Source organism: Lepisosteus platostomus, chromosome 22, assembly GCF_059453375.1.
Source record: "Lepisosteus platostomus isolate fLepPlt1 chromosome 22, fLepPlt1.hap1, whole genome shotgun sequence".
Lineage (NCBI taxonomy): Eukaryota > Metazoa > Chordata > Actinopteri > Semionotiformes > Lepisosteidae > Lepisosteus > Lepisosteus platostomus.
Window position 1 is genome coordinate 16,916,419 of NC_142632.1, and position 26,565 is coordinate 16,942,983.

At 41.0% G+C, this 26,565-nt stretch overlaps 1 protein-coding gene across 3 annotated transcripts in view; it reads left to right on the forward strand.

Moving 5' to 3' along the window:
- Positions 1–26,565, forward strand: part of doc2b (double C2-like domains, beta) — a 227,708-nt gene that overhangs the window by 182,895 nt on the left and 18,248 nt on the right. For 2 of the 3 annotated variants that reach the window (XM_088615766.1, XM_088615764.1), the window contains 3 exons: positions 2,582–2,605; positions 13,489–13,563; positions 18,636–18,745. In XM_088615766.1, the coding sequence (XP_088471892.1) occupies positions 2,582–2,605; positions 13,489–13,563; positions 18,636–18,745 (209 nt within the window). The remainder of the gene's footprint in view (positions 1–2,581; positions 2,606–13,488; positions 13,564–18,635; positions 18,746–26,565) is intronic. The other variant, XM_088615765.1, reaches the window with a different exon arrangement.

The window sequence follows — 26,565 nt, forward strand, 5'->3', positions numbered from 1 at the left end:
TACAATGCTTTTTCCTTTATAAAATTACACTTTCTCAAGATGATTATAATGCAGAGCTCTTTCCTGGGGCTTGAGAGCTATAACAGGGGAGCACAGTGTGTGGTGTGAACTTTTAAAAGCATGGCTCTCTGCAGTGCTTGTTCCTCTCCCACAGACTCACACAGTGTTATACGATTACATGTTAGAAATGTTAAAAGCCGTAAAGAAAGAAATACCACCTGCATAAATGCTCAATTGTGCCGTTTGACCATGTACAGTATGTAGGGGATCAGTGATTGATGTGGGGCTTTTTATAGACACACAGCCTCAAAATGTCACTTGGAGAAAAGTCAATTGTAGTAAAATATGTTTGCTCAAAATCAGAATCTGCAACCCTTACAAAATTATACCATAATGCAGGAGAATTATTCCTTTTTCTGATGTGCAAAAACACAACTTGGATGGTTAACAAAGCCACTACTAACATGAAACATGATGAATGCTTGCACTGAGATTACCCGACATGCAGTAAACCAGCCTATTAACAGATAATACGACTACATTTAGCTCAACGACCTTCTGAGAATCTCGCCCCAGTTATTTAATTAAGTGGCAGAAGAAAATAGCACAGATGACTAAAATTAGGCAATGGGACCTTTTGTATTCATTACCAATTGATTTCAGCTGTGTCCATGCTGGACCTATCTGAACCACTGAAAGGGCCTTTCCAGTGTAAAGACTGAAGAGCTCCTGGCTCTGTGAGCAAATATGTTTCAGCTTCCATTTGGGGAATTATTCTAGTTGTGCTGAATTCAGCCAGTGAGAAGGTCTGCATTAATAAAGATTCCTTCAGTCATACGGCTGTTCAGTCCTGCTGCTGGAGGTCCTGTGTGTCCGTGGGTTTTCTAGATTTCTTTAAAGCAGTGGTCCCTGGAGATCTGGGAAAAGCTCTTAAATTGGTCCTACTAAGCCAGTAACCAGCTAGTTTTATTGTGAAGAGCTGTATTGAAATGAACTCCTGAAACACTGGCTCTCCAGTAACAGGATTGGACAGCCAAGGCATTGGATATCCCAGTGTTACTGGCAAATATTAGTGTTGATGGCTATAACATGATGATTAAAGACTCAAAACCCTGAAGCATGGACAGATACAGATGATGAAGAGTAGTGCAAAGCTGCACACTGCATGTCAGGTATTAATTTACAGTTTATTTTGTGCCTAAGCTTTATAGACTCATAGCAAAACACACATCTTATTTCAGCTTCTAAATAAAAATCAAACATAAAACAGAAATCGACCAGGCCTACATATGTTCTGGTTAAGGTAGAAACTACTTTCCACTCCACCCCCCATCCCCCAGTTAACAAACATGTCACTCAAAGTATTTGCAAGAATACCTATGATTAATATTCTCAGGCACTCCTGGTTGCTTGGTTTTATTTTCATAACAAGGATAAGTCCCACTTTTTAACTCAGCAGGATATTTAGATCTTTTACTATATGTTACCACTCAGACATTCTCAAATATTTAAGGCCTGCCTGTGGCATTAACCTTCCACCATAACCCACTGGGCTGTATCCCACATTCAGTAAGTGTTTCTCAAATGGGCTTCAGCAAGGTCACACTTAAACACAGCTTTAGGATATGAATCACTCAAAAGAAAGCTCTTAACTTTGAAGGTGGAAATGATCAGATCAGCGTGCTTCCCAATGCATAGCCAATTGCAGAATCTATTAGGTAAATCTACAGCAAAGGCTCTCCACTCACTGTGATTCCTTGTCTCCTAGATAGAGACCTAAGCAAGGGTTTACCTGGTGTATCTGATCACTTGTAAAGGCTCAAACAAAGTTTGAGGGAAGGTATTGTAGATCACAGAGGCACCATGCAAAAAGACAAGTTTCTACAAATTGCTGTATCACCATAGTGGCGCAATGGGAGAGCAACCGCACAGTGCACTCAAATCCTTGTAACAATAACAGCTCTAGTGACATACATTCCCGTTTAAACCTCATCTAGCTCCCACACTCTTCAGGTGTTTAAATGAACCTTGTGTCTGAGACTGCAGCACCCGGAGGAAACCCACACAAACAAGGGGAGAACATACAGGCTCCACACAGACAGCACCCCAGATCTGGAATTGAACCCAGGGTCCCGGTGGTGCGAGGCAGTGCCTGCTGACCACTGCGCCACCATGTCGCCCGTCTGTATATCTATATAAATACTTGCAAGTTGCCATTTTCTTCTGAGTACATCAGGTATACTGTACTTTGAACATGAATCTCTTCATGCTGCATTAAGCTTCCTTTGAAATGCCCTCGACTTCTCTAACTTCACGGGTGTAGCAGACAGTGGAGTGACTGCTCTCTGCGTGTGTGCCCTTGCTCGCTTGTCCCGATCGGGCAGCATGCCAAACCAGCCCCCACCCCCCTTCCAGGGCAGGGCTGAGAGCCACACGCCACTCTCTCTGGTGTTCGCTAGCACTTGATTGTAACATCTCACACTGTTTTCTTTTTCCTCTGTTTATTCTCTCTCCATCTGCTCGCCCCCCTCTCTCTCTCTTTCTCGCACGCACTCTCCCTGCATGGCTGGGCGGAGAACAGCTCCCAAAACCCAGGTACAGGAAGGTAAGAGGCTCAGACACACAGCCTCCCGTAGTCAAACCCAGCCCCCCTCCTCCCAGTCCTCCTCCAGATTATCATCCTCAGTCAAACCTGCTGCCCCCATGAGACCCCAGCTGACTGCCAAAAGCTTTAAAGTGCATACATTTAACCCCAAAGAGCTTTTACAAAAGATGCACACCTGTTATTTCTATATACTGTATGTTTGGCTTGTGCGTCTAAAGGAAAATCTTAGTAATCTCATTTCAAATTCCTTTAAAGATTGACAACCATGTGGGTGGAATTTACACTTTAAAGCCTGTAGCCCTTCAGAAACTTGACATCTCAAAGTGATTTAGTTTAACTCTATATAATAGGGGTGGCTAAACCTGGTAGCAGAAAGAGACAATCATGCAGGTTTTATTTATTCCCCTTAATCATTAATTTATTAAGATTTGGAACAATTTTGTTTTAACTGCTTACACAGACTATTTGTTGAGGTTTAGAGATTATTTTAAATAAAACTGCCAACACCCTGTAGCTCACAGGATCCACAGTTGGCCATTCCTGGCTTAATTGAACTAATTAACTTACTAAATTGATCAAGGAGTTTCAGGTCTTTACAGATTGATGACAGCATGAACTGTAAGACCCTATAATGACCAGGGTTGGCCCACCCCTTTATAGATTATTCCCACCACCAATTGGTTGTGTTATTCAATTGGGTTTCCCCACTTGTACACTGTCATCTGACCTAAACATTATATATTTTCTCTTCCCTTTTTTAGCAATGTGCTCATTTTAAAATCCAGTTTCTCCCATCCTTAGGTTGTGTGTATGTACAGTAAGTTCAAGCCTGATGTTTTCAAGTTAATGTCATCTTAGTTTCAGGCAAAAACAAAACGATGCTATTTCTTTTCTAGACGTGTCATTAAGATCAACGCTTCTGTAAAAGACAGAATTTGGTTTTATTAAAGTAAGACAGAGGTAACACCAACTCATAGCTGTGCTATGTCCCAACGCAGAACTCACTTTGAAAGGCTTTAAGCAGCTAACAAGGTTTTAAGGTCCTTTGGGCTGTTTAGTTCACCGCATTTCCAATCATTTTTTATTTTGATGGAAGTTTAAACAAGAAAGGAAAACAACAAAACTAACCTCTGTGTTAATAGGTTAATAGGGCTTGAGCTAACTCAGCTGGTACAGTAATTAAACCCCAGATCCAGAAACATATCAAAAACATAATTTTAGTAAACGATATATGGAAATACAAATTATGAACACTCAGCAGTTTCTGTGAGTGACATCACAGCAGGCCAGGCCACAGGTGTCAGCCCATACATCTGCATGGGATTAATGTCCAAGACAAGGAAACCGTCCCGCAAGTAAGAGGTAATAATCTCAGAATTTATCTACAAAGTAATGAAACAGAACAGCTTTAGTTTTATTAGTTCTTTCACATACTGTAATGTCACTAAATGCTCCTATTGAAAACAAACTGATCATCATAGATAAAATAAATCTCTTTGTTCCCACACATCAAACAATACATTATTTTGTATAACTAAAATGTACATAGATGTATTTGTCATAAAGGCCATTTTCTGATGACAAATTTTAGATATTGCTAAAAGCATAGTAATATGCAAGCCTAGATAAATATAGGCTCTGTACTATATAGCGAACTACAGCTTATGAGAGCTACACACTGTTCTCATAACTCTTCATACCGTTAACAGTTTGCCGAAGGGGGTCAATTTTATACTGTATTATTGTTTCTGGGGATCAGCCCACGCTGTTCCCCTCGTCCTGCATTTGATGCCTTACCAAACTATTATTATAGATTTACACTTTGTCTATGTTCTTTCACTCCAGCCATAAAATATCTGCTTCTACTATTTATCCATATAGTGTACATGTTGGCCAGCATTATTGAGGCTGCTGATTCTGCTATGTGATTTATACAGAGAGTTCTTAGATAATATTGGCTGTGACTGTGCTGGTTCGACTGTCCCCTGCAGGATTTACTGAGCTGGTTTACCTGGACTGTTGAACAGGTTTGGCATCACACATGTATGCAGTTTCTGCTAGAGAGTTTCAATAAGCTGTCTTACCATAAATGTGCACTTTGTCACCTTATAAGCAACAAGTAAACTTGCAGGCATGTTTACAAAGAGTAATTCCACCCCACAGAAGGACTGTTGCAGTCACTGCACACCATGTTCAAGCAATGCATTCATTCAGGAGACATCTGGCACTCAATTTCAGTAATCCATCTCACCATCCCGTTTTTGCTAAAAATCTGATTCAAAATCTTTATTTAAAACAAACTATGGATTGAGGTGTTGCACGGATCATTAAATGCTAATTCAAGTGTAGTGTAACAAATGCTATTGGTTCCAGTACTTATTTGTTGTGTTTTTAATATCTCCCAGTATATTAACTAAGCCTTAACTGGATACATTTAACCATCTTTATTGGGCCTTTAATTACTCAGAATGTAAAGAGACCCAAAACATTTGCTGATCTGCACCCTAAAAGACTAGTATTAGGGATTCCTAATTAAAATCACTTACACATTTTTAAAAGACATGATTTCTAAATGCATTAACAGTTAAATAATAAGAGCATCACATCATTTTCAATTTTTATTTCTCTCCTGATTCTGAGAACATCCCCCCCCCATAAAAAGGCAAGTGATGAAATTAAAATTCAAGCAACATGCCGAAGAGGTAAGATAATTATCTTGACAAGACTGATTGCGTTTCCGATTTTTTAATAGAATATTTATTTGCTTATTACAGTCATTGCTGAAGGTGCTGTTCACCAAAAACACTCGCTTTCCCTCCTCCCTCCCTCGCGAACGCACCCTGAACATTTCCTCACGCTCGCTCATCCCTCTGCTCCCAGGACAGAGCTAAATGTCTCCATCAATCACCTGTCGCAAACGCTGCAGAATTAACTCCTTCCTGCCCAGCTTGGGGAGACCAAGCTTGTACAGTGTGGGCAGGTCTCTCCTGTCCAAGTGATTAGCCCATGAATATCCACACACAGCCTTGCCATGGATCATTGATTTCTCGAGCCATTGAGCAGGACAGCAAGGCACAAGACCCCGTGTCAAATTCTCGGAGGGCTGTTAAGTGTGGGGCGGGGGAATTCAAATTAAACACCATGGTTGCTGTGATACTCAGAGCTCAGCCACTATGGCAGCCGTCTCCTTCAGGCTAAGAAGACATCCATGTCATTATTGTCAATAATGCATTTTGTTTTGTTTGGATTTTATTTTAAGTGTCTAGCCTCCCCAGCTGGCGTGTCTATCCCCAGACAGAATTATGAGAAGAGTCATATTTATAATTGAATAAAAAAACTGAAAGATGAGCCGGGAGACCTACGGTCCATATGATAGTGCCTGTCTAATACAGGTTGCGCACAGGCTGGGAGAACTGAAGGCTTGTGGGTGTCCCTTTTAACCCCTGCCCTAGCCAGTCATCTATTTGTGCAGGCTTATATGTGATTTTTTAGCACAAGGGTGAAGAGTTTCCATTCAACCTCACAGCAGAATTGTGAGTGGTGACATTATCTGTTGTTTTGCACTGACATCCTTCATTTTCTAACCACTTCTTCCAGTTCAGGGTCGTGGGGGTACTGGAGCCTATCCCAGTGAGCACCTGGTACAAGGCAGGGTACGCCCTGGATGGGATGCCAGTCCATGACAGGGCACTCATTCAGACACCCAATCATATCAGGGTCATAGCTGGTGATGGAGAAGGCTATACCAGGGTTCGAGCCCCGATGCTGCCCATGTTTTTTGTCGTACTTTACAACCGGAAAAAGATCAAGGCAAACTAACCTTCTTTGGGGTCTTTGCCCAGTTTAAGTGGACGTGAGCCATTTGGGTCTGTGCGGCAGCACCATGTTTTCTTCAAGCCTAGGCAGCTGGTTGTCAGAGAAATGGACAATTTCAGAGATAAAAGGATTTAAATTTGATCAGCAGCTTTTGTCGGGGAGCTCAGGGGGAAATACACAGAGGAAACGCAGGCACCAGAAGAGCCAGCGCTGGGTAAATTGGTATGGATGACTAGGTATGTGAGGCGGGCATTGAGACATCCTGATGTAAGGCACCCATCTGCACTCACACATGCCGTTTCTTCTTCCTCCCTAATTATGATCAACTGCCTATTCAACAGCAAGATGGCAATCAGGAGAGCATTACAGCAGGCTGCTACTCTGGGCCTGTGCTCCCCTTGTGAAATTAGTGCTGTCTTCTCAGTGGATTTCCTACACACTTGCAGTTGCTGGGTTTGATTTTGAATGTCTGTCTAATAGACAGTTATCTGGTTTGACTTGAGGGGTATCGTGTTGGATTATTTTTAATCCAGATAGATTTCATTACGTAAACAATGGTCACTTGTCTGGCTTGTTTCTTCCAAGATGGGGCCAGGTGTTACCTGTCTAATGATTTCTTTCTATGTTACTGCATCTTCTTGGTCTTAAAACCTCCAATCCACTTGTTTTTCGACACATTCAGGAAACACAGACCCCGTACCGGATGTTCAGTTTTAAAAGAGGTGCGTCTTCTACTGAAAGCAACGCCAGTGTGGTCCCTGAGAGCCCAGACAGTTCTGGCCAGTATAGTGCCACACTGTCCTATTTGAAACTTCAGCCATCAACACTGGAACTCACAACAGCCAGGAGAAGAATAGCGTTGCAGTTCCCCTTTAAGATGCTGTGTGGAAACTTCTCGCATGATGCAAAACAGTCATTTCCTCCATACAGCCTTCCACTATCTTTCACTTATGTCCCATTTTGTTTAATTACAAGTTATGTGCAATTCATCAAAGCTTGAATGAATGAAACTGAACACACTGAACAGTGGCATTAGTAGTTCAAGGGAAGTAAGTAAATAATTACAGTGAGTTATAGTCTTTTGCCAGAAACTATTGTTTCATTTAGTATTTATTAATAATTATTAATTGTTCATAATTATTCAAGAAGAACTGTTGCACAATTCAAGGTACAGAACAATTTTCATTTTTGGTAGATCTGAGAATGTTTTTTAAGAAATTGTGACATTTTTGAGAGACAGCGCCTCAGGCAGTACAAATGGGTGTTAAGATAAGGCAGGCTTGGGAGAGAACTGCCTTCGTGTCTGCTTTCAGACAGTAAGCTGCTGTTTGCTGTCTGTATTCATTGCTACTGATTGCCCCTGCAGTTTTCATCATTAGTCTACATAGCAAACAGAAAATTAAAAACAAAAGATAATTCTCAGTTACGTTCATAATTATGCATTTAAAAATTGACATGAAACCTGTGCCACTTCTTAATTACTAGGTTAGGCTATTTTTCTTTCCTCATCTGGAGAGGAAACTCTTAATTACTGCTTTTATCCTGACAAGTATTCCCATTGTTAGCCCTCCCTGACTTTAACTTCACAGTAAAGAAGCACAATTGGTCTGCAACTCAAGCTAATGGAGTCTCAAACGTTATAGTAGAAAAGGCTATTGCAAAAATACCCAAAGGTCAGCAGGAGATCAGCTGAACTGAGATGCAGAGGAAAATAATAATAAAGCAGCCCACTGTAGGCTTATACATCTCTCTCTGCATCTTGTGTTCTGTTGCCAAGACCAGCTCTGGCTGAGATACCCAATGCCTGCTAAAGTCTTAATGGGAGTAGGAGCTTATTTAAGTAGAGAAAATGAAGGTTTCCTCATTAAAAGATCATCCAATCACAGGGTTTGCAAGAAGCTCACGCAATACAGGTGCTTTCTCTAAGCGCAGATGGAGCTCTGTGTTTCATAGGCCACAGTTTTCACCCTGGTTCACGTCACTAGCTGAGTGTGTGCAGGCTAACCTGGAGCCAGACTACCCCAGCATGCAACAAGGGCAAGGCAGGTTACACCCTGGGCAAGACACCAGTCCGTCACAGGGCAGACACAGACACGCACACTTGCACCAGGTCCAGTTCTCCCAGAACCTACCTTAACCTGCCAGTTTGGCTTTGGACTGCGAAAGGAAACAAGAGCCCCTGGAGGAAACACACACTTGAACAAGGAGAACACTCCACACAGATAGCACCCCAGAAATTGAACCCAGGTCCCCAGCGCTGCGAGGTACCAATGCTGATGACTACAGCACCGTGCTGCTGTAACAGTTTGTATGAATTATATTTTGCTGGGAAACTAGCAAAGGTGTAATCATTGGAGGCACCAAGAGTGTGCTAAAGCACAACAAGGAAAGAGTCCACAGAAAATAAGTACATTCCAAAGAACTGCCAGGAGGATGCAGATTCAATATCTCATTGTCTGGGGACATCATTTCTGAATTCCTACCATCCTTTTCAACGTATTTCCCTGGGATTTCTATTGCTTTGGTGTTTTTTGTCTGTGTGTGTTTTAAGCGGAATGTAACAGTACTGAAGTGCCAAATAATTCCTCCTGGAAAACCACCGTGTCTTCACATCCCCATTCCATGGTGAATGGGATTGTATGGTGGAATGTTTTGTGCAGTTATCCGAACATAAGAACATAAAGGTTACAAACGAGAGGAGACTGCTTGGTAGTTAGTAATTGATTGACCAGGGATCCTGTCCTTTCTTGAAAGAAACCAATGTAGCGACTTCAACAACATGACTGGTTAGCTTGTTCCGTCCTCCCACAACCTTTGGACGAAGAGTTCCCCTGTTCTCCGAGTTATATGAACTTTCGTTTAGTTTCCACTTGTGTCCTCTCGTTTGTGTTTGACAGGTTAGTAAAAGTTCCTGAGTCAGGCGCCCTTGTAGTCTTCTGTGTTCAAGACTGCAAAGGTTCATTTCCTTTAGCCTGTCAGCACATTCCTTCAAGCCCCAGAATGGATCTTGAGTCTCCTCCCTGGACTGATTCAAGAACAGAGATATCTTTTAAGATCCTAACAGTATTCTCGTTAGGTAGAAAATGTTTTTTAAAAGTTTCACTTTTCTTCTCTGTAATAATGGGTTGTTAACTCCTGTGCAAGCTGTTGTCAAACCTCGTTGAAGAGCTTAATGGAATTAGGAAATTCCTGAGGGACTGCAAAGTCACTTTGTTTAATTCCCATAGGGAAATGTTAGACTGTGTTGTGAGCTGTGTACATGCACTGCATGACAGAACAACCACAACTGACAGCTGGCTCCAATCTATTAGAACAATTTGAGATGGATTTTCAAATTTACCCCCCCACCTGAAAATAATTAGTGCATTCAGTGAGTGAGGAAACTTCACTTCTATAGTTTATCCTATTGTTTATTTATCTAGAATTGACATTGCAATTCAGTTATCTTGTAAATCAGTTTAAATACAATTTGATGTTTGACTTAGTTACTTTATATAGCATAAGAAACATACATGTTGTTTTATGACTTCTCTTTATGTTTATATCAGACACCCATTTATGCTGTACGTTGGTGTCTATTTCCAGATATCAATATACATTGTCCTCAGTAAGACAAGTAAGGTTACTGGTTTGGTCTTATTGTAAGGAGCTTTAAAAGTTGACATCAACTCTGTGTTCTAATCAGTCTGCAAAAATACTTGTACTGTACCTTACAAGATTAAATTGTAGTTAAAATTCAGACTTAAGAACCATGAAGCATCACAAGGTAAGATAGAACTGCAGGATCTGATAGCACTCATAACAGGAAGGCTTGTTGTGTTAACACACAGGCATTGACTGTGCTGTGGTGCACCAGTGAAAAAAAGCGAAGATTAAATCAAGGTGTCTTATCAGTTTTAGGGAGCATGGGTTATTGATCCTATCCACACTGTTATTTTCTTCCATCAATCAGTTCTCTTAAGGAACCAGCTGAAACAGATTTTTATTTCTGCCTACACACTTGGGTATGTTTGCATAGCAACTGTTTTTTTTTCTGTTGGCTCAAGTAGCTGAAAGCCACACTTTTATTGACCCGCAGCTCTTAATAAACACAGGAGGAAACTCCTTAATAGATTGAACAGTGTTAGTGTGGACAGCTGTTCGATTTCCCATCTGAAAGAGTTAATTTTTCCCTCAGGGAGATCGACTGTATTGAAAGCCTTGAGGAGAAATTCAAGAATGCAGCTGAAAAAGTTATACATATATAAATGTATGTAAAATCGGAGTCCCTGGTGTCTGTGTGCTTGGGCCATCCTGTGGCTCTGCCTGACAGACCTTACACATCACAAGCAGCACGCTGTTCCTGTATGCAGCACCACACCTTGATGTTCTTTGACAAATGACCTTCAGATCTTGAGGTGGCGCATGGGGGAAGGGGGTTAATCTCGCACGAATCTAGGATTTACCAGAGAACTGGGAGATCCAGATACTGTACCAAAAACAAATCATTTCCTTGTCCAGACATTGGCCAGGAAAAGGCTGGGGGTCAGGACAGAGGAATTGACAACTTGATGCAGGCCTCATCCCCTTACCCACCTTAAGAAATGCAGCTTTGGCAAGAATACAGGGAAACATGGTGTATCCTTACTTACTTTCTGTCTTTTATTGGAAATTAAGGAAATTTGCTTTGCAGGCAGGTAAAAGACTTAAAACAATATGCAATACATTTAACACAGTATGGACAAATCAGAAACATAGATGTACTGTATGATGAGAAAGAAAAAATATATGAAGAAAAATATAACAATCACTTGTCCACATTTGTTGTGCGAGGCGTGGTCATGACAGTCCTTGGTTTTATTGTCCTTCTGCACTATGTGCTGGGCATTGATGACTGACAGCTGTTGCTGTCGTCCACCAATAATTCTGCTGGCTACCTTCACAATCCTGCTCAGTCCGTTTTTATTGCGTGTAGTAAGATTAATAAACCAGGCTACCCCAGTGAATGTCAGGACAGATTCAATGAATGTTCTGTAGAATAAGCTCATTATTGTAAGACACACATTGGAAGAGCACGGTTTTCTTAGGAAGAACAGTCGCTGTTGGCTCTTCTTACATAAGTCATCCATGTTTTCCTCAAAGGTAAATCTGTAATCAACAACACTCCCAAGATATGTAGACAATTGATTGTTGACATTTTCAGTTTCTTGCTCCTCAGTGACTGTTGCTTTTGCAACTGGTGGTAGCTTTCTGTAAGTTATCATGTCTTGGCAGTTTTGGATTGTATTTGACAAGTCGAAAGAAGGAGTTGTTAACATCATTCAGCACAATAATCACCTTATAGGCCCATGATGGAGGAGACTGACAATGACAGAGTCATCAGCAAACTTAACGATGTTTCTGTCTCCACAAGGGCTCCTAAAGCTGTCTGTGTTAAGGATATACAGTACAGGACAGGGGATAACACAGAGCCCTGAGGAGAGCCACTGGAAGAACAAGAGTGCTCTGATATAAGACCATTTACCCTCAGTCTTTGTGATCTGCTTGTCAAAAAGTCTAAGATCCAACCTACAATTTTAAAGTCTAGATTAAAATTTGACAGTAATCTTTCCACTAACAAGCGTGGTTGAATGGTGTTAAAGGTTGATGAGAAATCTATAAATAAAAGCCTGGCATGTGTCTTGGGACCTGCTAGATGTGAATATAAAAAATTCATACATGCATGTATGCCATGTATAAAAAAACGATTGTACTGCAGCAGTTCCAACAAGCTATAAAACTGTCATGTTTGGAGGCAGTTTGCCAGATAGTGATCTCTCCAAGTGAAGATGGAGAGTTCCAGTAAGCCTGCTTCTTTAAGGCGACTGAATAAAATCTTCCTAATTTCTATGTCTTGAGATTGATCGCCCTTTCTGCAGTATTCATCTCTGACATACACCAGTTCTAACAGATAACACCATTGGTTTATTTAAAACAGGAACATCAGCCATTTAAAATGACCCAGAGCCTTACACCTGTTTTCTCTGGTGTCGTTTTCTGAATTGAATATATGTATGAGGAGTCCAGACAAGGAAAAGGGCCTTTTTACCCTGAGATTCCCATTTCAAGTTCAGATACTTGCAGTAACTCATATCATTCAGTGTCTGGATACTTAAAGAAGGAGTGTGTATAATCTGCAGTACTAACTTGATCATCAAGGCCTTGAGACATAAAGGCTTTAAGGAGACTTAGTGATACATGCTTAGTGATATTAACACAATATCTCAATTACAACACCTAAGACCAAGACTGCCTGTGGTCAGGAAATGCACTAACTATCTGACAGGAACACTATTCCCTCTGCCCATGTGATGTGTCCCATTGACGCAGGTGAGCCTCAATGGCGTATGTGTTCTCCGTGGAGATCAGCAATCCCACCAGCTCTTTTTTAAGCACTTATGTATTTTAGTTGATTTAAATTAACCCACACAAGCGCTCCCACGCGTTGTTTAGTTCCTCAGAATGAATGGTATTAATAATGCAGAAAAAATGCTTCCAGGAGCCATAGCAGAATGACTGACAGGAGAGCTGATCCTGCAGCCATGCAGTTCCTGAAGGCAAATCAACAGCAGCACAAACTGTCAGTGTTTAGTTTCCCTGTTTTCTTTCTGATTACCCCGAAAGAAGAGTGAAATGCTATCAGAATCATAAAAATAGTTTTCTAAATCCCCTGTATTTAGATCAGCCAACAAACTATTTCTTAGATTAGATGAATCTACAAATATTAAAATGTGTTAAATGTTTTGCATGGCTATACATGTACAGTAACAGCAGGGTTGTGTATCGAAATCCCAAGTTGTTGAAACCTTAGGCATCCAGTATCCCAGTTGCTTAAGTCAGTTCAGCTGTATAAAGGAGCACTGGCATTGATGACAGAAGCTAACCAACAATGGATTGAAATCCCATCCAGGGTGTGTCCTATACTCTCTGTTCCCCACCTCTCGAAAAGATATGATGTGGTCCTACACCCAAGATCTCGTTCTGCAGGAAAGCATTTTCATAAAAAAAGCTGACACCCTCCTCCGACCCTCTCTTCCTTTCCCTTCTAGGGGCTCAAGCCAATGGACCACAATGGGCTTTCTGACCCCTATGTCAAGCTGCACTTGCTGCCTGGAGCGAGTAAGGTAACAGAGTTCTCTTCTTTGCACTTTTCATGGGATTTCACTCTTTCTTTTGACTTTCCTCCTCCTTTCCCAACAAACTCACGCAGCTGTCAGTAATGAATAAATTACCTTGTTAATCCCCAGTTGTATACTAATGACATGACCTGCTGAATTTACTCTCCTTCAGATGTTTATTAAATAATTCATTAAAAGTGGACACAGGCATATGGGCTCAATTGCACCACTTGCAAGATCATAAGCACATAGGCTTTGATGACTGTGTGTTTCAGTGCTACAGATGTCTTTCTGGCTCAATCGGTGTATACACCCAGAAAGCAAACATTCCTGCAGACTTTATGTCAAAACACTTTTTGTGGCCCCTGAAATAATAAGTTATGAATAAGGTTATTGCATGCTGTTGTTCTACCTGTATTTTGAAACCTGGGTATTAAATGGGTTTTTCTTAATATTCTGATTAATACAATGTATGCTGCTTAATGTAATTTGAATCATATTCCTATGAATTTTATATTTGGAATTGACCATTTGTTTTAGCATGTACTGCAGAATATAGAATCTCAATTTTTTTTTAAGCACTGAGTTTTTAAGCAGTGACTCCTCTACTGCACAGGAAAAATGAGGACTGACAGACATGCTCCTCCAACACACTCACTTGTCAGAGGCATTTGTCATTTGACACACCTACAGTATAGCTCCACAGTGCCAGACAGGAGAGTTTCCATCAACTGGAAGAGCAGTGTTTCTCCCACCCATGTCACTGGAAGCCTGCAGGCACCTGGCAGGAGCTGCAGCAGTCATGGTTTCAGGACCCAGATTCACTGCCGCCCAACTCCCCCTGCAGGAGCTGTGCCAATGTGGTGTCTGTAAAACTGGCCCTAGTGTGAGCGTGTGTGTCTTAGGCTCCATCTCCTCCACCCAGACTCCGTACTGGATAGGAGGATTAGAAATGGGATGGATGGGTGCAGCCTTACATGTGCACTATAGTTAATTAACTTATTATCAATAATTCAATTTAACAGCTCACGGCATACTTCTGCATCAGTCCAAAACTGATGGAGATATTTTGAATACCTCTCTTGAGTTTGTCTTCAGTGCCGTCTGTGTCTGAATGTAAGGAAGGAGCTCTCCTGCTTGAGCAGTGTAATACAACCACACTTTATCGACAGGACATTAAGCTACGTTTCCACACAATTTCACTTCACAGTTATTTTATGCACACAGTGAAATGCACATTGAAGGTTCAGAATACCATTCAAAATCTTTCAGAAAGTACTCAGTCACTAGGACTTGTCAGGCCTCAATGAAAACAACTGTTAGATTAAAAAGAGAAGGCAACATGTTTATTGACATCTGTGTTTGTGTATATTCTTCTATGTCTTTGTCAAGACCGTGTAAAGAAGCAATTAAACAAAAACAAACAGTTTTTGGGTATGGATTAAGCTATGTGGAATGCGTGTCAAGAAATATTAAAGAAATATGCTCAAGCTTAAGAAGTATTAGTAAGACCTCCTTTAGAATATTGTATTCAGTTTGGATCCCGACAACACCAAAAAGGAAATAAGGAGTTCAACAAGTACAACAAGAAAGATTCTTGGTCTCAGGGAATTATTGTACAGGGGCAGGATAAACGAGCCAAATCACTTCAATTTAGAGCAAAAGCAATTAAGAGTAAGTCAGATCCATGTATGTCCTCTAAGGAGAAGGATTCTAATAGATAAGCGTTAACTCATGGGACTGCTTCAAACTCTGTAGTGAAACAAGGACTTTGAATGTAGAATAGAAAACTCGTCTTTATATAGGGTTGTACACTAGGTACCTGGAATAGGGTTCTCGTGCAGTTGGCAGAGGCCCAAACCACAATTTTTGATTAACTAAACTACCTAGCTCAACTAAACTACCTAGCTTTATCGCATTTCTTCTATTCTTATTTTTTTAGCAATAGTAACTATCCATCCATCCATTTTCTAACCACTTTGTCCAATTCAGTGTCACGGGAAGGAGGGAGCCTATCCCAGCAAGCAACAAGGTCAAGGCAGGGTACGCCCTGGACAGGACGCTGGTCCATCACAGGGCAGACACACAGTCACAAACACACACACACCAGTTTCCCCAGAAGCAAAGTGACCTACAAGTGTGTAGAGTGGGAGGAAACCCACATGAACACAGTCCACGCTGATAGTACCCCAGGAATTGAACCCAAGGCCCTAGTGCTAATGAGTGAGCCACTGTGCCACCCAGCTAACAGCAGGTCTTATTTTTAAAAAAACATCACATGCATCATTGTGCTGGTCCAGTTCTTTAAAAACTTTTGAATAATCACAGCTGTACTCTGGTTTAGAAAGAGGGTTTGTTTGCTTGGCAAAAGTGATCAAAGCGTAAACAAGATAGAATTTTCAGATCAGGCAAACAGAGAATTAAACATTTATAACGCAGCTGTCCTTTTTTGGATTGAAAAAACATACGGATATCTACCATCACATATGAGTTGAGTTAAAGGACAGTGTTGATCTGAGGCAGGTACTGTATTTAGAGACCAAGTGAGATATATGTGGTGCAATTTGGACAGGTGTAAAGCAATCATTCTAGCAAGCGAGCACCTTCGTAAAATCCAAATCCAGTAGTAGTCAAGTTCAGACCTTGATTGTTTTTATTTTTGCCTTCATTTTTTAATAAAGTTTGCTCCTCTTCTCTGACTTCACTGATGTTCAGTGCCTTGTTGACCCTAGGCAGCTGATGTGCCACTGCCCCCCTATGTTCCAGAATGGAATGGCATCTTCCATTGCAGTTCATTTTCAGAAGCTGTGATTACACAGTGTTATTTAGCCTGCATTTCAGAATTTGTAGACATAAAAATGAATTACCAGAGTGGCATTTTCTTTTTTAGTCAATAAAAGCCAGGAACGTATGAGGGACTTTACATAAGGAAATATGTATATTCTAAAGGTAAATGTAACATAGCAAAGCTAATATTTTTTTCTAATTATTTTATTTAAATGAATATTTTGGCTTTTGCTGTTTAAAAACACATTTTTTTAATAACAAAAACCTACTGTTATTTTCTTGGTATACAATTTTTGATTTACAGTAAAATCAAAACCAAAGTGAATCAGGTGGAGAAATTAGGAAGATACAGTGCCTTGCGAAAGTATTCGGCCCCCTTGAACTTTTCAACCTTTTGCCACATTTCAGGCTTCAAACATAAAGATATAAATTTTTTATTTTATGTGAAGAATCACCAACAAGTGGGACACAATTGTGAAGTGGAACGAAATCTATTGGATTTTTGAAACTTTTTTAACTAATAAAAAAATGAAAAGTGGGGCGTGCAAAATTATTCGGCCCCTTTACTTTCAGTGCAGCAAACTCACTCCAGAAGTTCAGCGAGGATCTCTGAATGATCCAATGTTGTCCTAAATGACTGATGGTGATAAATAGAATCCACCTGTGTGTAATCAAGTCTCTGTATAAATGCACCTGCTCTGTGATAGTCTCAAGGTTCTGTTGAAAGCGCAGAGAGCATCATGAAGACCAAGGAACACACCAGGCAGGTCCGTAATACTGTTGTGGAGAAGTTTAAAGCCGGATTTGGATACAAAAAGATTTCCCAAGCTTCAAACATCCCAAGGAGCACTGTGCAAGCGATCATCTTGAAATGGAAGGAGTATCAGACCACTGCAAATCTACCAAGACCTGGCCGTCCCTCTAAACTTTCAGCTCAGACAAGGAGAAGACTGATCAGAGATGCAGCCAAGAGGCCCATGATCACTCTGGATGAACTGCAGAGAACTACAGCTGAGGTGGGAGAGTCTGTCCATAGGACAACAATCAGTCTTACACTGCACAAATCTGGCCTTTATGGAAGAGTGGCAAGAAGAAAGCCATTTCTCAAAGATATCCATAAAAAGTCTCGTCTAAAGTTTGCCACAAGCCACCTGGGAGACACCCCAAACATGTGGAAGAAGGTGCTCTGGTCAGATGAAACCAAAATCGAACTTTTTGGCCACAATGCAAAACGATATGTTTGGCGTAAAAGCAACACAGCTCATCACCCTCAACACACCATCCCCACTGTCAAACATGGTGGTGGCAGCATCATGGTTTGGGCCTGCTTTTCTTCAGCAGGGACAGGGAAGATGGTTAAAATTGAGGGGAAGATGGATGCAGCCAAATACAGGACCATTCTGGATGAAAACCTGTTGGAGTCTGCAAAAAACCTGAAACTGGGACGGAGATTTATCTTCCAACAAGACAATGATCCCAAACATACAGCAAAATCTACAAAGGAATGGTTCACAAATAAACGTATCCAGGTGTTTGAATGGCCAAGTCAAAGTCCAGACCTGAATCCAATCGAGAATCTGTGGAAAGAGCTGAAAACTGCTGTTCACAAACGCTCTCCATCCAACCTCACTGAGCTCGAGCTGTTTTGCAAGGAAGAATGGGCAAGAATTTCAGTCTCTCGATGTGCAAAACTGATAGAGACATACCCCAAGCGACTTGCAGCTGTAATCGCAGCAAAAGGTGGCTCTACAAAGTATTAACGCAAGGGGGCCGAATAATTTTGCACGCCCCACTTTTCATTTTTTTATTAGTTAAAAAAGTTTCAAAAATCCAATAGATTTCGTTCCACTTCACAATTGTGTCCCACTTGTTGGTGATTCTTCACATAAAATAAAAAATTTATATCTTTATGTTTGAAGCCTGAAATGTGGCAAAAGGTTGAAAAGTTCAAGGGGGCCGAATACTTTCGCAAGGCACTGTAAATCCTGAGCAATGAATGGGCTAATGAATGAAGAGCAGTGACTGTATCATCACTATTGGAAATCTGCCTCAATCACAGTACTGAGCACATAATATCATGTCTGAATTGAACTTAGAACAACAAGACATGTGCCTTTAAAGGCAATCACTTGTTTCAGATTACACCAGTCCAAACCTGGCAGCAATCATCTGGGATTTTGATCTCATACATGACCAGTTACCCTGGCTGTGGGATCCACGGTGATCCACAGTGGCACTGGTGTCTGGGCTGAGCTGCCTTTTTAACCATCTCTCCTGTCCCTCTCTCTCAGGCCAACAAACTCCGGACGAAGACCCTACGCAACACCCTGAATCCCATCTGGAATGAGACCCTCACATACTACGGAATCACAGATGAGGACATGGTCCGCAAAACACTCAGGTACCCCCTCCCTGTCCCCTGCCCTCTAAAGACAACCAAACTGCCTCCCAATGCGTCAGTCCATGACTGGCCTGAGGATTTCGGGGGTCCTTATTAAATATAAATATTTGCCACTGTGCTAAACATACATTCTTCCTCAACAGGAAAACAAAGAGTGAAGCTGTTAGACGTCACCCATAGGGAGTTAATTGAAGGGCAGGCATGTCATGTGTTCCTCTAGATACTGTAACATTGTTCTTCCTGCTTCATAGCAAAAAGGGTGCAGTAAATTTAAGCATGAAAGAAAATGCGTTATGAATTTGGTTCAGAGAATCCACTTCTGACCATACACCATAACTTTCTCTGTGCTGACAGGGAGCTGGACAGAAGTTTAAGTTTTGTTTTTTTTAATGACATTCTTTTAGTTTTCATGTTCAAAACTAGTGGTGAATTCTCTTGGGGGCCTATGTGACTCAGCTGCTAATTGCACTTGCTTAAAGCCCAGGTTGAGCGCTGTAATCCAGACGTTGCTAGTTTGAGCCTTGGTAATGTCCCTTGCTGAGCATGACCAGGCTTCCCCATGCAATGACACACAATGGGTTGAGCACCACTAGGGGGTAGTGTTAGGATTAGTTGATCAGGAGTCTCTGGACTTTCTGACAAACAGTGGCTCATGTTTGCTAGAAACCTGCAATCTTGCTGACTTGCTGGTGCCTGAGAAGTAACATGGGATCAGCTTTTTGGTGCAGAAAAGTGCTCTGTGCCTCAACACTGGAGGTATGTCTGATACATTCAAGGGGCTATGCACACTCTGTAGGCTGGCAGTGATGTCAGTGAGAGACGCACTTCAGAAAGGGGCCTGTCAGAGGAGCGTGCCCTTGTGTCTCTGAAGAATATATGAACTGTCGAGAGGAGGTCAATCTGTGGTAGCTAATCAATCCCATGCAGCTGTTTTTGAAAAAAGTCAGGGTTTCAGCTACAGAAATGTGGCCAGGTAGCTTGTTCCATACTCCCACAGCCCTTTAGGTAAAGAAGTGCCTCCTGTTTTCAATCCACTTCTGCATAGTGGCCGTTTCTGTCCTCTGGTTCATGTCGCACTGATCGCTGTAGTAGTCACAGCCGAGCCTTAAAGCAATTGACAGTTGCAAATAGGATGCGTATACAATAAAAGAAACAAATGCCCCTTTCAGTTTACTCAATTCACAGTCAATCCGTATTGAAATGTACTTTTCATTTTCCATCGTCATTCATAACTCCATAAAAATTGATGTGAAAACTATTTCACCATTAGTTTTGTAAGTGATCATAAGGATGGGTGTGAGAACAGACTAGGGCTTGAGTTGTTTAATTTCTCTCCCTGCTTTCTCAGCTGAAGAGATCTGGTTATGCTGATTACACTTACACTAATTAAAGATGGATTTGCTGCAAAAGGTAATCGTCTCTGCAGTTAAATCATCTTACTGCCTTTCAAAAGAGCAGAGCTTTATAAATGAAGAGGATTTGAGTTAGGGTGGTTTTATTGACAGTCTGCTGCAAGTAAAAACAAAAAAAACATTAGCTCCTGCTTTATAAACATAACCACACAGAAGTACGGATGATTTGCAGTATTACTTTTAAGTAGCTACTATGATGTTCCAGTAAACAATTATGAACCTGATCAGTATCACACATTAGGTTTTTAAAAATTCATTTTGGATTTTTATGCCACTTACAGAAGTAAATGTGCAAGTTAATTGCAAAATTAGGCCATTTATTTCAGTCATGCAGAACAATATGGAAATGAGGAATAATATTGGTAGGGCTTAAATATCTTAACAAAATAAGTACTTTTTTTTTTCAATTAAAAAACAATGGTGGCTCAGTGGCACAGCAGTTATCTTTGCTGCCTTGTAGCTCGGGAGCCCTGGGCTCAAATCCTGAGGTGTTATCTATGTAGAGTTTGTATGTTCAATTGTGGAGTTTCCTTCCACAATTGAAAAAACATACTGGTAGGTTAATTGGCTTTTATCTTTTACATCGTTATCATGCTTTCATCCTGGGACAATTAGCCCAGGTGTGAGTGTGTGCGTTCATATGTGGGTCGGTGTCTGCCCTATGATGCCCTGTGATGAACTGGTGTCCCAGCCAGGATGTACCCTCCCTTGTGCCCAGTGCTTGCTGGGAGAGGCCCCAGCTATCTTGCGACCCTGTATTGAATAAAGCAGTTAGAAAATGTATGGATGATAAAAGACAGTGTCTGAGACAGGTAAATCAATTTTACAGTAACAATCACCTGCTCTACTAACTCCACCATAGTGTGTGTGGATTCGCCACTGACCTTCTCAGCCACCTTCGGATTCATGCTAGACCATCATGCTCCACCGTGAGGGACAACCAGTGACTCATCAATGTGGCACACAGACACAGCTCAGGCGCTTAACGAGAAGTGGCTGATCACGGTCTGGAAAACATTTACTGTGCTTTAGAGTTCCTCTTTTCTGTAGTTTCAAGAAAAGCTGATGATTGCATTTAGCAGCTTCATCTCATACCCTAAGAAGAAACTCATTTTTGTGTTGTGCAGCAGTGAGAGCTAGGAAAGACCTCGGGTTGATTTTATTTGGGTGGCATGGTGGAGCAGTGGCCAGCATTGCTGCCTCACAGCGCTGGAGCCCTGGGTTCAACTCCTGGGGTGCTGTCTGTGTGGAGTCTGCATGTTCTCCCCATGTCCACGTGGGATTCCTCTGGATGGATTGTTTCTGTGTGACTAGCTTCATTTTTTAGGAATGAAGAAATCTAAAGTAAAGACCTAACAGAAACATTTTCTTTATTTTTCTTTCTGAAAAAATAGGCATGTGTCAGAATAAATATATGAAACCTAAGAAAAGCTTGCTCGATTGATAGCCATATAAACAGAAAATAATGAACATGTCCAAGTCAGCTGTTACATGGATTTTAATCTTTTATTAAATCAAATTAACATATACAGTAATTCCCCAGTTTATTCCAGTTTATTCCCCAGTATATTGTCAAACAGGGGTTTGAAAACCTACAGCACAGTGGTAAAATTACCAGTTTTCACCCTGGAAGATTCTTTTGTTAAAAAGCAGAGAAAAGAAGAAGAGTCTTTCCTTTTGTTTGTCGATTTTCAAGTGCCCACCTGATGATTTGTGTGAAGAGTTTACACTTGGTCCCTTTCTTTAGACCACCCTTTTCCGTTTCCATGGAAACAAAGAATTCCCGTTCGCTAGCCTTGCCTTGAAAACAATTTTATCCGCTGCACTAAAGAAATTAGGAAACTAGACCACCTGAAGCATCCGTTTTCCTTACTCAACGAAGGTGCAAAGGCTTCGGAATCCCAGAGTTATCCTTGGCGAAACCGGACACAGAGGAAGTATATAAATGAGGCCTGCCTCTGGGGCTTCTGTAGATATAAAAAAGGTGATAAAAACAGATTATTATGTCTGGCTTCCTCCTTCAAACAATCAGCTCTGTTGGCTTCCTACTGATTTGATCTGTGCAGATTGCAAATTAAGAGAAAAAAGTTGAAGAATTGCCATGCTGAGGCCATTGTCAGAACTGAAGAGCAGTACAACACTAAGGGCAGACAGCACAGCGCTCCAGAGGGAGCACTTTTGTGTGTCTATTAAAGAAAATAAAATGTTTGGCCCTGGCCTTCACCTCTGTAATTCAGCCCTTTTTTTGAGGTCTGCTGTCTTGGATCAAAGGTTTGAGTGAAAAGCTGAGCTGGAGAGATCACTGAAACTGCTGTAGTCTTTGTGTCTGGATAATTACAATGGAACTTCACAAAGAAAAAAGGAATTCTAGTAGTTTATTGTCTTCATGTTTGTTTAATGATTACTTCTCATCAAAAATAAGCAACAGTGCGGGCCTATAGTTAGGGTATTTTAATGAGTTAAAAAAGTAATCCGAGGGCTCACAATATGCAGAGAAATATACACTTGTGTTTCCACATTACCCATATAAACATATGAAGAAATACCGTATCAAGATGCATCAGTCCAGGAATAACTGATAACATGATCACACTCCTTACGCTATTTGTGATACCATGTAACTTACATTGTCAGGGGTCTGTATCTCCTAAAAAATGAATGAAGCAAAAAAAAGCTGTTTTCATTTGGAACTGAACACCTGATAAAACCTGAAGTGGAAAAAATAACTGTGCAAATGGGAGCCCAGTTCCCCTTCATCAGGAGTTCAACTAAAACAAAATAATTTATTTTTAAAAATGTTTTTCCACCGCTAGACTAAATAGAATGGATTTTCATCTGCAAGAAGCACGCAAGTTTCTTCAGGCAGTGAAGTTCAGTGCTTGAAGTAGCAGATAGTTGGTCATGGCCTGAATCCGAACGTGCTTTATCTTGCCCTGCACACCATCACTGGGAAGATTGCCTGCTGATACTCCGAGCAGCTTCGACTGCCAGAGAGGATCGAGCGCTCTGGGTAGCTCTCTGAGTGTGTGCTTTGCTGGCACAGTTGCTGAATCCTTGTCCATGAGCAAGCCAGGCTAATTGTTACAGACATATCGTTCTCTCCCAGCTCTACACAGACTCTTTGTGATTTCACAGATCTAAAGAGACTAAAGAGATCTTGATTTGTTTTCTTTGAAGCTCTGACTGAATGACTACAGTAACTAAAGAGTTAAAAGCGTGTTGTGTTGTTATATTGCTGTTAAAATTGAACTGGCTGGTTGAGCCTCTCCTGCTGTCAGTGGAACCAGGTTTTCAATTCAGCCTTGAATTTTTAAACCTTTTAAAATGCGTAACTGTGACACCTTAGACGTCCAGCCTGTGCAAGTGCCATGTTTTCTGACCTTTAATGGAAAACCCATCCAGACTTGAAATTAAGAAATTTTGGCTGAAGTTTTAGCCAGATCTGTTCACAGCCACCAGAGGTAGCGCATTGGAGAGCTACCAGCCCAAGTCTCCTGGGTAACTTATGATCTTACTGTCACAGATTTTTAATTTGTTTTGCTCTGCCGGTACAATAGCAGTGGAAATGTTACAGTCTTATTGTCTAACTTATTAACATGAGTCTTTTTGGGTCGCCTCTGTCTTTTTCTAGGAACAAACAAAACTGTTCCATCTTTTTTCTCCTTCCCCACCAGGGCACAGAGAGACTTCAAGTGCACATTGGAATGACAGTTTAATTGTGAGCTGTGCGTGACTCTGCAGAGATTTAAAAATGCTAATAACGTGAAGTGATTATTAAAAACACTGGCTTCTTTTTCACTCCACGAAACCAAATGCTTCGACGGCTGTAATAACTCCATTTTAAAGTGACATTGTCAAACGGGTGTCAGCCTAATTTCCTCTCTACAGCTGGTTCAAAGACTTCTAAATGATATCTTTTATATTAAAAATACATGAGACATTTAAAACGCTATTACTAATGTACTAGACCATCCACAAAGCCACCAACAAGACAAAAGGAATAAATTACGGAAAATGATGTCTTTTATTCTGGGGGTCTGGAGAAAAATTCAGACTATGTAGATTTACAAATGAAAATGGATCCTGAACTCTTCTTAAAAAAAGAAAATGCAAGTGAACAGATATACAAATGTCAAAATACAGATCAAATTCAGCTGTTACTTCATTGTTTTTAGCGTAATTGAAACTTGAAGATGAATTTTCCCATACAGTATATTTCCCAAGTGTTGATAATATCAGTGTAAACTAGAACATGCATTAAAAGATATGAGACTGTGTGACTATAGAATACATTACAAATAGGAAATGACACCTCAGAAAGAACAGATTACGAGAATGTTTTTTTGTTCCGAACTAGTGCAGTTGTGCAGTGGTCAACACTGTTACCACTTTAAATCCATCTTGCTTATACAGAATAGTGAAAAAAGCCACCTTAACATAGAGATGATGTAGGGTGCAATACCAAACCCAAATAGGAGCAGACACAAACAAATTAATATGTAAAACATTTTTACTTGTGTATCAAGCAGTGGGCCGAGGACAGATTCTATAGTAGAAATGTACATTTCCATCACCCTTTCTTTGTCACTCCAGTTCTTTTCAATGCTGGATTTCACGGCTATTCGTAGCTACAAAGCAGCAGCATTTTGGGTAGCACAAATGGTACAAATAAATGTTCTTACAGATAGAAATGTCACAGTAAAAAAAAAGTTACAGGGCAGGAAATGAAATGGTGCTCCATAGCAAAATGTCATCTTTAGCCACTGATTGAATACAATACAGAAAGTGCTTGTGCCCTGTGATGCTAACCCAGTTGTTCACTGCTATATTGCTGACAATCCTTGTGTAAACTTGCATTAGAATAAGGAATCCCAGTCCCAGACCTTAAATAAGGAAGAGATTAAACATTAGTCTGAGAGAAAAGTGACAGTGGTATTTTATTACAAGGTTGGTGAGAGAAGGGAGTAGCAGGAAAACCTGGGCTGTTTCAGAGAGCTCTAGAGACATATAGAAATAGTTTCTTTGCATTCGATTAAAAAGAGACTGACAGGTTCACATTGTATTAGAGAGCTTGGAAGTGAGTGGGGGAGCAGCCGTTTACTGTGTCAAGAGGGATGGAGAGAAATGCAGAGAGTGAGGGGGCTGTCGCCTGAAAGCCAGGAAGACTGGAGATACAGATAAGAGGCCGGTGGATGTCCATACAACCTGTACATGCTACTTTCAGACCTGCTGTAAATGGGCAGAGCTCTCCCAGCTGTCCATTAAACACTCTGCAGCACAGTGGTGACAGAGAGTGAGGCCTGGAAGTCATGGGAGCTGGGAAGGACAGGGATTCTTATCCCACCAGGGGGCTGAGCAAACGCCCGCATGACAGCTGGATCAGTGAGTCACAGAGTCTGCTGTTCCACCGGTGGGGCTTGCAGGCCGCTGTGCTGGGCAGAGTGCTCCCTGCTGGACACAGGAACATAGTTCAGGAGGCAGGAGAGCGAAAACAACTAAGCAGAGAAAATTAAAGGCGCCTCGAAAAAAATGATGAATAATTAAAACTACTTTCGGGGGGCTGCTGAGCTTACAGTCAGTTAGATGGACTGGAGCAACTGGGGCAAAGCTCCTCACTCAAAGGGACCTTCATCAAGATCAGATCTGTTGCAGAAGGAAGCCCAATTCCAGTGTGCCTTTGATCATATACCTTAAATAACCAGGTGAGCACAGGCTCCAGCCACACATCTTAATCAAATGACCAGAGGCTTCTCTTAACTCGCACAGAAATACTTCTAGGGGCAATTTAGCAGAACTTCAAACAGCTGTTCATTTTCAGACCTAAATTCTAACCAAATACCTCTATTTTAAATCCTCCTGAACATGTTTAGCTTTAAAAAGTTTTGAAGTTAAAGAGCGACAGGAAAAGTTCCAAATAAAGGGGAAAAACTGGCAGCTGCTATAGTGGCTACTTGAAACCCATACTGAGTATACCCACCAGCTCAATTACAATGCCCCCAGATTGCTTTCTATCATATCTAGATTTTACTTGATATCTTTCCCCAGCAATGAATGAGCTTTTGTGCTTTTGTTGAATTGGCAATGTTGGAGGTCACTGAACCGCAAGACATTTATGATTTATGCTGAGTGTTCTTTAGTGTCAGAAGGCAATTTGCAGCGTTTATTAAACTCTTAGTTAAAATAATTAAATTATTTTCACCCATTCCTTAGTTAAAGATTTAAAGAGGATCTTAACTTCTGGGGAATCATGGCTCATGATGAACCCATATGAAAAACCCTCCTGTAGGTACCGATAATCTTGAAATCATGAATTGAGTGTCTGTACTATATAGCACTGTGGAAGGACTTGTGTTGGTCAGAACAGTAAAACAGATCATCTTCTGGGAATAACAGATTGAATCTCTGCAG